Source organism: Labrus bergylta, chromosome 13 (assembly GCF_963930695.1).
Source record: "Labrus bergylta chromosome 13, fLabBer1.1, whole genome shotgun sequence".
In the NCBI taxonomy this organism is placed as follows: Eukaryota; Metazoa; Chordata; class Actinopteri; order Labriformes; family Labridae; genus Labrus; species Labrus bergylta.
Genome location: NC_089207.1, coordinates 29,131,576 through 29,145,984, shown reverse-complemented (window position 1 = coordinate 29,145,984; position 14,409 = coordinate 29,131,576). Strand labels below are relative to the sequence as shown.

Sequence of the window (14,409 nt, the reverse complement as noted above, 5' to 3'; positions counted from 1 at the left end):
TACACTAGCTGCATATCGACCTACGTCACAGGCGGTGCACACCAGTGAGCATGCACAGGAGGGAATAAGACAAGAACCTTTTCTCGTGGTGTGAAGACAACAGTCAGGTTCTTCAAGACCAAAGGCTCACTGGCACTGTAAGAGAAGTTGACTCTGTCGAAAGTGATGGAGCCTGTCTTTGGCCAGTCAGGCGGAGGCTGTTTGTCCGTCTCCCAGGGTGCTTCACTCTCAAGCTCTGCATACTCAACTATTCTTTCCACTGATGTCATCTAAAGAAAAAAAGAACAGTCATTTATATATTTGTATGCATTCATATGTTCTAAATAAATAATTCTAATATATGCTCCAACACTCTGTAACTCCCTTGTCCCTGCTATTAGATTCTGATTCTGTTCACTGTTTTAATTTCTATTTTTTTTATTGGCTGTTAGATTATCTTATTCTGTTGCTCACTGTGCATTTTTAGGTGATTTTTAATGTGTTCCTAGCAATTCTGTAAATTTTATGATATTTTGCTGTTTTTTATTTCACTTATTTCTTGTCTATCTGTTTTGTTTTTAACTTGATGTAAAGCACTTTGTAACCTTGGTTTTGATATAATATTATTATATTATAAAAATTGGCTCTTTTGATCTCTGGACATACAACTAAAAAAAGCCAATACTTAATTTTCAATAAACTTCAGAATATCAATAAAGAACAATAACAATATAACGACTTCTACAATTCTTTTCTTATTTTACAATCTCAAGGTGGTTGAAATGTAATCACAGGATTCATATTTAAATGAAAACACTAGCAGTTTACAAACACTTCTATAGGATTAGGGGACCAAATATTAAAGCAGCAGAGTCTTAAAAAAGAATCCAAACATTCTGGTTTCTTTACTCCCAATGATGCAGCTTATAGTGTATAATACAAGGCCCTCATATGACCCTCCAAGCCTCATAGATGCCTACTTCTATTACACACTGACTTCTTGATTTTAACCCTGGCATTATGATCAAATTTTCAAACTAACCTGACATCCTGATTTAAAAAAAAAAAAGATGATTTAATACACCTTTGTTCAGAGGTTTGGTAGTATTTCATATGGCAGGTAAATGGATCTTCTAAAGTCTAAAATCTTTGGTAAGCCCCTTTAATCAGCCACATTAACCCTGTTTAAAGCAAACAATGGAGTTGCCTTACATTGTCAAATGATTTTCCCTATTTCCCTGATTTCAAGAGAAAAATCATGAATAGGTTTGACGTGCTGGAAGTGTTCTCACCATGTTCTCTATTTCTGCACTCTGTCTGACGCCCCACTGGAACATGCCTGTAAGTGTCACAGCATAAGACAGAGCCAAACCTACTGCACCTGGATCCAGTCCTGTAACATCACAACAGCAAATCCCTTCATGAGTTTGTAATCATGACTTCACAAATGACATCTCACATGTCTATAATGTGAAAGGCATACAGTACCATCTCTGAGGTAAAGACAACCAAAAGCAGTGATGGTGACAAAAACTGAGCAAATTCCATCAAGGCGCACGGCAAACCAGCGAGAAGTGGTCAGGAACAAGAACCAGGCCTCTGTGAACAAACACATGTTAGATGAGAGGTGTAACCTGGCATGAGTCTGAGAATGTTAATGATGAAAGTCAATATCCTGTAGATTTTCTTTTCCTTACCTGAGTGCAGATCTTGATAGTCATCAAACATTTGCTGAAACCTCTGCTGAACTTTAAAGGCACGGATGGTGCTCAGGCCTTGCAGGGAGGAGGAAAGGTGGGAGAACACAGGACTCCGAGCTGGATGAGAAAGTGAGAAAAACATACACGCCAAATGAGCAACAAACATGCATCTGTAAATTCAGCTTTTTGTGCATTCAAAACTCCAATCATTATCTTAACCCAAATGTATCCCAACATCTGATACATATAAGAGGTATAAATATAATTACTAACATGGTTTAAAAACAAAGCAGTCATACACCATATTTCAATACATGACTGCTTTCTTTTTCCATAAATCACATTATGAGGTTTCTACTTCATGTATTGACTATCAGGAGGAGTAGAAAAAAACAAATGTTATATGAACTTCATTCAAAATGGTTTATTTCCTGAATATAAATCAGTTTGGCTTTTGAAGGTTGCCATTGAGTGCTCTTTTGTTTCAGTTTTTGTTAGGCCTACAAAACCAAAGACAAAACCTAAATGTTTCCTCTGAGCTTTTTAATAGAACTTTTGTTCTTTAAGATGATGGAACCTGTTGGCCAATGTGCATTTGGTCTCTCAGTCCAGAATAAAACCAATGAACTAAAGCCTGCGATGGCCTAGTCATGCCCACTTGGCATTTTTCCCATTGTATGTGATGTCATGAACTCCCGTCTCTTGAGGAAACTGCGTGTGGCCGAGCCATAGGCCACCGCCACCTTTAGCCTTTATGCTAATGACCATGGCTTTTCTCAATGGTCTATTAGCATTCCTGTGGTCTGCTTTTGTCTCTTTCCACAAATGGACATGCCCACCCCACAATCCCCCCCACAAAAAAAAAAAATTACTGGTAGACTCTAGGCGCTTGATGTCCCTGGATGTCTTCAGGAAGTAGCACCGCAGGATTAGGAAGACAGCGAGGAGAGGAACAACAGGAATAAGGATCCAGGGAATGATGACGGCCGCTACTGCGATCACTCCGATGACTTGGAGAAACACCTAAAGAGAAGTGGAAAAGTGAGCACAATATTTATCTTAACAGCCACAGGGTAAAAAGCTCCACTGCTGCTGTTAGGGCTACCACAGGAGCAGAGAGGCCTATTTCTTCAGGCTGAACAAGAGGAAGTCTTTTAGTTGTATTTCTGTGTGACCATCATGGACACACAGCAAGGTAACAGCAGGTTGTGGGACTGAGGTTATGTGACTCACAGTGTGAAAGGAAAACGATCACAGTGCTAATTCTCACTTAGTAGCAGGTGAGAATTTACCACTTGGCCACTGTGGCTCATATCCCCAGCTCTCCTGGGCTTTCCCTTCAACACTTCTGGCCTGTAAGCCTCCCTGGCACAGCAGCCAGCCAACAGGCAGGGCCACAGTGACTGGCAGAGGGCTCTGGGAACCACACTGTGGGTGTCTGATACATCACACTGAAGCCGCAAAGCTCTCAACAACACAGTGACTCATCACCCGTGTTAATGGCTCTGTGACACATCGAGACCAGGATATCAGAGCTGCCTAAACAGGATTGGAGGAGATGAGTCCAATGACAACAGAGTACACACACCTCCACTTTGTTTAGAAACTGAAGAGAGAATCTAATTAATTAAAATATTATTCATATTAAATTTAAAAAAGTGTTTTTAACTGAAAGTACTGTGGAGGACACTTCTTCTGTACATGTTTTATTGTTGATTGTACCAAACATATTTCCATTTCATGCAACATGTTCCTCTACTTCAATTTATATCAGAGGCTAATTTTGCACATTTTACAAAACTAAGTTTATTTGACAGCTTAAAGATAAGACACTTGTTACTATCCAGAATCCCATTTTGATTTACAACATTTAGAATAAGCCAATAGAACATAGATGTAAGCTCACAGTTTAAAGCTCCTCAGGAACTTTGGGATTGTGTCAGTTTCGGTCCCCCTGTGGACAAAGCAGTACATTCTCTTTTCTGATCCTATGCTCCTTTCTCATTTGAGAAACCATCCTATCCCTGCTTTCTCAAATGTATCACTCATTTTGAAATTTTGCTGTGGAAAATGTAAAAAAAAAAAAAAAAAAAAAAGGGCTGACACCTACCCCACTTCAGCAGTGATAGGCATCCGAATGTACAATATAGAAATAATCAAGCTTGTTGCGCATTGTCTCATTTGTTTTTGAAGGTCATAAAGAAGCATCACTTTTAATTTCAGTCTGTTTCAATACCAGTTAGAAACACCTCACAGGATCTTTAAACTGACACCATCTACATTAATGCTGCTTGTCATTCATTCATCCCTATCCAATATTCATAATTAATCCAATATTATAATGCATAATGTTGAATTACTTTTACTTTGGTTCAAGACTATAGGATATTTACCTAGAACAGACTAAAATTACACTTCAACTTCATTCAATAAATCTGAGGACTTCTATTATAACAAGTATTTACATCAACTGAGGAATAGAAAGGTACAGCAGTTATGTTGCGTGCCCCATGTTCAGAGGCTTAAGTGCTTGTGCCACTTGCTCTGGGCCCTTTGCTGCATGACATCCCCCCACCTCTCTCCTCCCAACAATCCTGTCCCTCCAACTGTCCTGTCCAATAAAAGCAATCATGCCCCCCCCCAAACAATAACCTTTGACGTTTAGAAATTGTACACACGTTTAATTTTGAGGAATAATTTAGAAGGTTTTCCCATTTTTTTTCCCCACTTTGTTCTTGTACTTCACAATGAATCAATCACCAAACTTTATTTGTAAAGCGCCAATTCATAACAAATGTTCTCAAGACAGTTTATAAAAAGCAGGTAGAAGACTTTAGACCTCAAGGGGAAACATTGTTTGTTTTTTTAAATACACAATTTATTTTAAAATAGCTACTGAACAATATTTTCAATAAAAATATGGAAATAAGGCATTCATTTAAAATTAAATTTGACCTCAAACACATGCTGCATGAGTTACTAGTTTCATGTTCAGTGTCTGTTTACAACAAATCAAGACATTTCTCTTTGAAACTCCTGTTGAAAGTATAAATCTGTGATATAAAATCTGCATGCTGTAATAATAAATCAGTCATTGAGGCTGTCGTTGTGCATTACTATTAATTTTGATATTCTCAGTAGATTGTTCTCATTCTACTTTCAGACTTTGACCTGATGACATTTTAAATGCAGGACCTTTACTTGTGATATTTGTTCTTTTACTGTTTGATGTAGATACTTTCACCTAAGTTCATAATGAAAAATCATCATCCAACACCGAGTTTGTGAGAAACTATTTCATCCTCACTAAAAGGTTTACTGTTACATATTTTATATTCGATTAAAAGGTGATAAAACTGAAACCTCACACCCTGAAATTGGACCCGTCTTAAGAGATGAATCCTCCAACGAGGAGATTAGGATCATACGGTTACCTTCAGTGGTCTCAGACTGGCCCAGAGAGATGAACATTTAATTTAGCACCTTAATTACGGATGTTATCTGCCACTTAGGCACAGGTTTAAGCATGATCACTTTCAGTGTAGTTTTGAGGATGAAAAGCTACTTGATTCCATTTGCACTTCTGATAAGAGGGTATTACCAGTCTCCCCATTGCTGTAGTGATGCCCACACAATCAAACAGTGATTGGAAGCTACTGAGCACAACTGATCCCAAGAATTTCACAGTACATAAGTTTTAATCTTAGCCTTGATGGAAGGCTAACCAGCATGTGAGATGGTGGTACATGAGCCATCACTGCGTGTCCAGCCTTCCCCTCATGGAGATCAAATATTAACTGAACAAACGTCTTATCCTATATTCTGTTTGTCTACATGATAAAGTGACGCTGCTCGCTCATGTTTGCCAATTGGCTCCTTTAAATTCTAATTTTGGGCCCATTTTGGTCTTTTGGCTTCTCCCAGGCAGGTTTATCTGACAGTGGGGTCATCTGAGGGGACGGAGGAGGAAAAAGAAGCATTAGATGGGAGTCTTTCCTCCTCATGCGCCCCAGGGTCTGCCGTCGCCAAGGCCATGTTTGATGTGATCCATTTGCGTTGTCTGCCACTTATCGTGTCAGCATCAGGAACACCGTGGCCCCCCACCCACACTGCACACATGATGCCTCAGATAAGTAAAGCAAGAACACACCTCACCCCCCCTCAGACCACTTCCATATCTCCTATGAAACCACACAGGAACAGAAAACTCCCAGAGCCACATCCCGCTGCACATAAAAGTGGATAATAGGATGAAAGGTTTTGTATACAAACAGTTTAAATAAAGAATTACCACTAATTGCTCTTTAGCAAGAAAAGAAAGCTACCGCACGCATGTGATTTAGTCATTCAAGCAAACTGGGCACACTGCTGCGCCCAAAGACCATTCAGATCTCTGCTGACCCTAATTGCTTTATTTTCTCAATGATCCCATCAGCTCTTTGATGTCCAAATAAATGTAGAAAATTGAAGTTAATTACTATATTTGTGTTTGGCGATGATAGCGACTGTTGTTCCGCAGCAGAAAATAAACACTGTTCTTTAATCAAACATCCCTGCGGACACAAGGAATCAGTACGCTTTTTACAACCCCCTTTTCATCCTTCCTTTATTTACTGACAGTGTGCAATATTTGCCACTGGAAAAAATAAAAAATAAAAAATAAAAATAAGGAGAACACATGGTCACAAAGAAAATTCCTCTGAAAAAAAAGTCCTGTCTTCACTGGAATTTTTTTTTTGTACCCCACACTTTTTCCTGACAGAGTGGCACAATAAGTTGTAAGGGTCAGTGGCACTGAAACAAAACAGGGCTGTTCCACTCTGGCTCTGGAACAATGGAAGTGACCCAATCCATTGGACTCTGTCTCTGGGCTTTATTTTAGAATTAAATACTAGATGCTGTGGCCTTTTCTTTGAGAGAAATGACTGTGGACACCTCCTTCACATTTTCCCTTTCTGGGCCATTTTCACTTCATAAAGCTGCAGTCAATGTGTTTTTGTGTGTGGTGAGGAGGGTCTGACACATACTGTGGTGGTCTCAGTCGCTGTCTACATTGGTGGCTCAAGTAGTCCTAGGATTAGGCCTTTGTGTGCTGTGAAAAGGTAAAAGAAGTCACTTATTTGGGCTCAGTCAAGCTGCTGATTTCCAACCCCATTTTGGAAATAAGAGAAAGGCTTTGAAATGCTCTCTCACTCTCTCTCTCTCTCTCTCCCTCTCTTTCTCTCTCTCTCTCTCACTCTACTATAAATCACTTGTGTCCAGAAAATTCATTCACCCAGCCACTGCTCTTTTTCTTCTTCTTCTTCAAAACAACACAAAAACTGTTTCACATGTGTAAGAAAACAGCAATTCACAAAGTCAAAAGTCACTTTCAGAAAGCACAGAATTCATTCTCTTTATCATATTGACACGAGGGGAGATTCTAGATTAGATTAGGACTTTGTTATGCAAGTTCCCAGGCCTGTTTGACTGAGTCAGAGCGGCTGAGGTGCTGGACCGCAGCATCATGGGAGACCACACATACACAAACACACACTGGACGCTATTGCTGGCTGATGCTCGCCATCAAATGACCATGTGTGGTATTGCTGAGTGGCCAGTTGAGCACAACCACAAGCACACAAACACAAAGTACTGCCTTGTTGTGTTTTGGTTTATTTATTAGATGTTATCTAATTAAAAAAGTCAAAAAAATATCAAGTATCAAGTGTAGTTAATCTTGAGGTTTCTCACCTTTCAGTGTCACTGCACCTTGTGCAGAAAGACAATAGCACTGTCATAAAACAATGCTGGAAGGGGATTTATGGCACAGCCTATATAGTTGCACACAGGCCCATCTCCTGTGTTTCTCAGGATAACCTGCGTAACGCCTCGAGCCAGTGCATTCTTAACTCCTTCTGTCACCAGTGTGGTAGAGAAGCCGAGAAAGCTGCTGAAATCCCATCCTACAGCACTCACGGTTACGTCAGCAGTTCACATATCCCACAAAGCCACTGAAAGGGCCTGACACACAATGTGCCACAATGTACAGACTCACACAACCATCCACCCGCCACTGTTTTTAGACAAAAGCCATTTTGCTGCTTGTTTGTGCGCATCTTGGGTGCTTCTGTTCTGTGTTTGTGTCTGTGTAAATGCTCTCGTTTTCTCTGTGTACAGTTTATTTTCTCTCTCTTCAGGTGACTTTGGTGTTAACTGCGGTGAAAAAGGATTTGCGAGCCAATGTTTATCCATGTTTATATGCCATTATTGTCATGGGTAAGACCAGGACAAGTGCAATAAAAGTAAAATCAGCTGATCTCTTAACATACACATGCTGACATAAAGCATTTTAGAAGACCTATGAATGCAGATACAGACCCCACAGTTAGTGGTGTGACTTGGTCAAGAGCCTTCACACAAAATCCTCCACTGAAAGACCCCTGAACTCACCCCTCATTGTCTTGGTCTCCTCCTCTGCCCCCTTTGTGAAAATAGAGGCAACCCAGGATTTAAAGGTCAAGGCTACACAAAAGCCGAGAGACCCAAAAGCCTGAGGTGTTTTTAATTGACATTTCTGTCATTGTCCCCTGACCATAAAGAGAGAAGAGAAAGAGCCCATTTTACAATACACTAAATTACTACTAAATGAGACCTGTGAAAAAAATAGGGCTGTGGAGTGTAACCAGGTTCCCCCAGCTGGAGGGAATCCCCTTGTTAGGCGGGTTTGAGGGGCAGTGCTGAGGGGCTGTGAAGTGCTTACTCCACCACAAAGGGGGGAGGCTCTGGTGCAAATCCTCGCACAGAAGCGGCCTCTCCCCATAGAGAGAGATAAACCAGTTAGGCCATTGTTTATGGAGTTTTACTTTATTCCCCCCTGACAACCATTTAAACAATGACTATGGGGGAAATGTCCCTCCACGAAAGAGCAACAATAGTCGGGATCAGCAGCTTTTCTGCACGGCTAATACATTGATAAAAAGAGTGAAAATCGTCCTTCCTGAAAGCGTTAAAAAAGTGCTCCATGAAAGACACCTGCATAAAAGAGCAGAAAGCAGCACAAACAAAAGTGTTTTATTCAAAGGATGCCACCTTTGTCCACTATCACCATCACTTCCCACTTTGTGCTGCAGCAAGAACCAGCAGAAATAAAGTGCTCGATATATCCAGCTTTGACAGGATACTCTTCAGATTCTCCATCGATCACAAAAGCAAAGTGGAAATGGTTTTGTTTCCATCACTTAAGTGTAATGCAGGTAATAGCTCATCTAATGAAATGCATAAGTCATAAATGAAATACAGTATGTGCAAAACAAGTCATGACCTGGTCTACTTTCACTGTTTTTTAGTTGCACTTATGGGCCTACTACAAAGTTATTATTTTACTCCGGCCATTCTTCACCTTATTATCAAAATGGGGAAACTATAGCAGACAAAAAGCTTTTGTGCATATGATCTTTTGTGCTTTCAGCGTTTAAGATGGCTTTTGTCTCCTGTGAGATGGGTATCTGCCACAAACATCACTCAGGCATTGTGGAGGGGGGATTCATTTTCAGCGCGCCTTTGTTCTATTCTCTGGCCCAAACCAAAGAGCCACGCCTGCTCCTCTACCTCGAATTGTGCAGCGAACATTCCCTCCTTTGTGGCGCTAGGTGCATGAGCTGGCTCATCTCCGCGGGCTTTCGTGGGAGATGGCTGTCACGGTGGCAGGGTGGCATTCGGTAACCCAACCTGGCCATGCACCAGGGTGGCCCTTGGCTACCTTGGCTAAGACTGTAGAGCATTAGGTGAATTGCACTGAGAGGGGCAGGTCCCGCTCTGGATGTGTTCCAACTGACCTGTCCCCCTTCCCCCTCCACGAGCTCCCGTGTCTCTCCTGCACACACATCATACGCCTGCTGCTCACACTTCTTCTCTTTGCCACTCAACACATCACCCTCGTCCGTCCGTCCGTGTGTCCCCCCCCACCCCCCCACTCCATCCACACTGTTCCCCCTCCCCATTGCGCCCATCATCCACTCGCCTTTTATTTCCTCTTTGGTACCTTTTTTACTCTCCCAATAACTCGCTTAGTCTCCCTACACATTCTCTGAAGATGCTGCTTCTGTTGTGTCACAGTGAGGGAGCCACGCCCTCAGCCTATGTGCACACTTTTATTAAATCTGTGCAGGCGCTGGGCTGCGCTGGCGGGTAATCCTACAGTAATTGTTTCCAGATTAGGGGACCTGGACCACAAAGCAGGTTTAGCCAGGCATGAAATGGCCTTCCCATGCTGCAGTGCCAGCGACCAAACCTGCCGAGGTGAGACTCACCTGGGTGAAGTCCACAAACGTCCATGGGAGCAGAGAGTCCAGGTAACCGATGTCCTTGGAGAACCTGTTGAGGATCCTTCCTGGGAAACAACGACATGAAAAAAGATGAGATAACATCAGAGTAGATATATTCCTGAAAGAATAACTTGACAAACAGCTAAATATTGTTAATGTTATTAAGATTTCACGTTTGATTTGTGCAATAAATACAGTAAAATTATGAAAAAGGTAATGTGTGTATTCATATCGAGACGCTCGAGAAGACAGAGAGAAAACAATTATCCCTTTGAATATTAGCTTCTCTGCACTTTGAAAAGCAATATTTGAATAGTTTTTTTTCTTTATTCTCACAAGACTGTAAAGAAACTATTACCAAAGTCACCCTCCAATTGAATTGAGAAGAAGGGCTTATTTATTGAGTGTGATATCAGAGGAACAACACAGGCCTATCCAGAGTAAACAATGAGTCATTATTGGTCTTGGGTTTCATAAAGACTACCCTACTCTTGGCTGAATACGTGAGGGAACCCTTTGTTCAGAGACAAAAGAAGCAACAGAAGCTGCGTACCTGCCTTTATGTTCTGACTGGCAGTGTCGCTGACGTTAATTGAGTTGCATCCATTCTGCTCAGGTGTTCATTATTTTGGCTGGTGCTCCGCAGGTGCTGTGGCAGCCCCCCTTTTATTGAGACTCTTTTAGTATCTTTGCCTCCCCCCCACCACCACCTATCCATACTGATCCTACAGCACCTAAGATTACACCCCAGCTGCTTTCACACACTGTTTACTGCAGGGTCAGTGATAGCAAATCCCCACTCTACACTAGCTAAAGGCAGGCAAGAGAGAAAGGCTTTCTCTATCTCTGTCCCTGAAGGAAGCCCTCAGACTCTCAGAGGCAGACAAAAAGTACCAGAGTGGTGCCAGAACTGCTGCAACAAGAGCTGGGCTCAAGTTAAAAGCCACCAAAAAACAGTTGTGTGTAGTATTTTCCCACTCAAGTGCTTTAAAGATTGTGTTATAATGCCCTATTCTGTACTGTGGCATGTCCTCAAGGTGAACCATTACTTTACAAACAGACACTGTACATCTGTTTTCAAAGTATGTCAATGAAGAACACACATCTTAAAGGTTTAAGTGAAACAAACAACTGAAGCATGTAGATTAGTTTAGGCCTGGAGAGGACCCACGCCTTATCAGGGTGTGACTTGGTAATGGACCAAAAGAGAGGACGGCTGAGGTGCACACATTGGCACTCTGTGATGGTATGGTGCTCTGGAGGCGTGGCAGAGCTATGGCACCACTGACCTAAAAGTTGCCTCCCAGCTCCCCAGTCAGTCCTATACGGAGGAGGGCCCTGTAATCACCTCTCTCCACGGCCGTAAGCAGCTTACAGCTTTATCCAAAATGCCGCTCCTGCCTAAAAAACATGCATGCAGACGAGGCCGGGCTCCCTATAACAACCATTGCATAAAAACCCAGCCAGGGCATTATTCCCCGCAACAACCCAGCAATGCTCTAAATCAGCAACTGATTCAAAGTCAAGTGGCGTAAGCATGTTGTACACTTGGAGGCAGACTAATCTTATTCACAGTGTGAGTGCCCCTTTAGCATACAGACATCCCGAGGGGAGGGTTCATGCAAGGGGGTAGAGCTGCTACTATACTAGTGGAGAATATAGCAGCTCTAGTCTGGCAACAGGGGGGGGGGGGGGGGGGGGGGGAGTACTTGTCAAAGTGTGTTTGCTGAAGATCCAATAATATTTTTATGTAATTTTACTGTCTAAGCCATAGATGACCCAAATTCATGCATATCTGACAAACAATGGCAATGAGAAAAGGCTAGGTTTCTCTGGGTTACATCATACCATGGTTAGAGGGTGTTAAAGCACAGAACATCAGTCAGCTATCAGCTGTTTGACAAGCGGCTCAGTTAACACAGAGTTTCAGAGGGGGTGAAGTAAAAGACCCTTCTCCATCCCGCGCACACTATAGAGGGGATACATTACAGTGATGCAGTTACACAAAGACAGCCACTGCATGGAAATGCCTATGAGGTAAGATCGGCATGGGACAATGGCTTCAATCACTACGGGTGGTTGTCAACAATATCACCTATTGTGTCCAGATGTTTCAGAATACCAGCAGTATTAGTATCAAATCATTTCTCATGGTTAAAGACTCCAGGGGTGATTTGCACCACTTTTTCAAGCTCGGGAAATGTCAAGTCCTCCCCAACTAAGGTGACCCCTTAAGGAGGAGATATTAGATGAGCAGGGCCCCCAATCACACTTAAAGAAACAGAACAGTGGGGTCCGGCTGGAGCAGGGCGTGTGGCAAATCGCTGTTCCCTGTAAACATCAAGATAAGGAGACAACTCAGAGCTGCTCCATGTGTGGGCCCCAGTGCAGACGGAAGGGGCCTTTCAGTGAGGCAAGTGTGATAATGAAGGAATACTGGGGAGGGGGCTGCCAAGGCTGGAGGTGGCACAGCTCACCTGCACTTCCATGAAGGGGGGCCCACGGGCCTGGGGCAGCCTCCCACCGCTGGCGCCTTGCTGCCAATACTAATACATTCTAAATCCATTCTCTTCGCTCACACCGCCAGGCTCCTGCAATCTCCTCTGCTTCCCTTTCATGCAATTAAATAGTGGAAGTGCCGAGCGAGGGGGAGCCCTATCAGCTGCTCTGCACACACACACACGGCTCCATCTCCACATTCAATTTACACACCTCGATATCATCACCCTCTCTGCAGTACTTCCTCCACTTCGCTCTTAACACTCTTGCATCCCACACCTGAAATACAGACATAAAAACATTGCTTCTGTAGACACAATTAGAATCTCACATCACTGACTACAAACGATCTAATGTTCACTGCATCAACAGCACACTGAGTGACACCCAGCACAGAGATGGCCCACTAGAAGTGAATGTGTGTGTGTGTGTGTGTGTGTGTGTGTGTGTGTGTGTGTGTGTGTGTGTGTGTGTTGACTGAAACTCCACTCCTTGACTGTGCTGATGAGCTGAAGCCCTGGCCTGCAGTCTCTGAGGGGATTAGCCCACTCAATGACACTAAATTACAGGGATCAACATCAGCTCAATACATCCACCGCTGTCTGTTCTAACTGGATCATATTTGGGTGAACAGCTCTAATGAAAACTGTATATATTGCAAAAATGTAGCAACATGAATATATTAAGCTATATAAATTACTAAAAAAAAGAGGAGTCTGCGTTTTATCATCGTCATCTAGATATCTTGAACGCATCAAATAGCATTGTTACAAAATATAAAAGTTTTAATCAGCAAAAGCCGCAAACTGTTTCTACACAGCGCAGAAGAGAATAATACAGGATTGTGATTGAAATACCACAGAGGCATTCAATAGCTGATACAGAAGAGCTACAAAGCCTCTCCATCAATCATAATTCACCCCTGCCTTGCTCTATTGTTACAAACCACATTCACAGAATAACAAATAAGACCTTTGTGCAACGACGCTTGAAATGGTAACCTTTAACTCCGTCGACAGCTTCCAGACAGCAGGCCTGTTCAGCAGCAAGCGCACCTATCACTTACACTTGTAAACTGCTGTCAAATCCTTTCCTACACATAGACATACAGTCGCTTATAATCACTGCAAGACGGAAGAGACGCAGAGAGAAGCAGCTTCGGTGGTGTTGGCAGTTAAACATAAAAAGGTAAAAAAAAATCTTTGGAGATGAGCAAAAAAAAAAAAGAATAAAGAAATAAACAAAGTGTGAGAGACAATACACAGAGTTGATGCAGTCTGCCTTTGTCCTGATCTTTCTGCTAGGTTACACTCCAAGTGAATCAATCAGATGAAAAAATACAGAGCTGAAGAAGAAAAAAGAAAATAAGTCTTGTAACTCTTTATAACTCTTATATTTTAAAGATTAAAAAAAAGGTCATGGTAATGCTTATTCTATTGGTGCCTGGATGAGGACGAAACAAATACAGTCTGTGGGATATTTTTCTATAAATCTAGTGAGACACACTCTGTTGTTTGTTCGCCTCGGGGCCACGCTCTAATGACTGGACTGGTCATACAATGGTTACTGATAGCAGTACAACAGCAATCAGATAGCAGTGTCTGTTAAGCCTCTCCTTTGCTGCACTATTAAACAGATTATTACATTATTCAAAGTGTTTGTCCTCTTCTCGTGCGATTACCAGGTAAGGCACACCCAGATAAGCTGTCAGCTAGTCCAGTACATGACACAGCGGCAGCAGGAAAAACAAAAAGCCTAAGATTATAAGACCTGTGGTGTTTGCTTCAAACACAGCTTTGCAAAGGAAAGCTTTGTCGCTACACCCACTTCTAATGCCAGGAGAAACCGCGAGCTCCTGAACACCCTCAAATCATATTTAGACTTGTGTTAACAGCTTATTATGACTCATTATACAGATACAAGTT

The 14,409-nt window shown here is 42.2% G+C and overlaps 1 protein-coding gene across 5 annotated transcripts in view; it reads right to left on the bottom strand.

Moving 5' to 3' along the window:
• LOC109984357 (ATP-binding cassette sub-family C member 4-like) overlaps positions 1-14,409 on the bottom strand; it is a 67,506-nt gene that overhangs the window by 40,245 nt on the left and 12,852 nt on the right. For all 5 annotated transcript variants that reach the window (XM_065962215.1, XM_065962217.1, XM_065962216.1 and 2 more), the window contains 6 exons: positions 9,971-10,050; positions 2,552-2,702; positions 1,677-1,796; positions 1,468-1,578; positions 1,272-1,372; positions 78-269 (listed from right to left, as the gene is read on the bottom strand). In XM_065962215.1, coding sequence (XP_065818287.1) covers positions 78-269; positions 1,272-1,372; positions 1,468-1,578; positions 1,677-1,796; positions 2,552-2,702; positions 9,971-10,050 — 755 coding nt within the window. The remainder of the gene's footprint in view (positions 1-77; positions 270-1,271; positions 1,373-1,467; positions 1,579-1,676; positions 1,797-2,551; positions 2,703-9,970; positions 10,051-14,409) is intronic.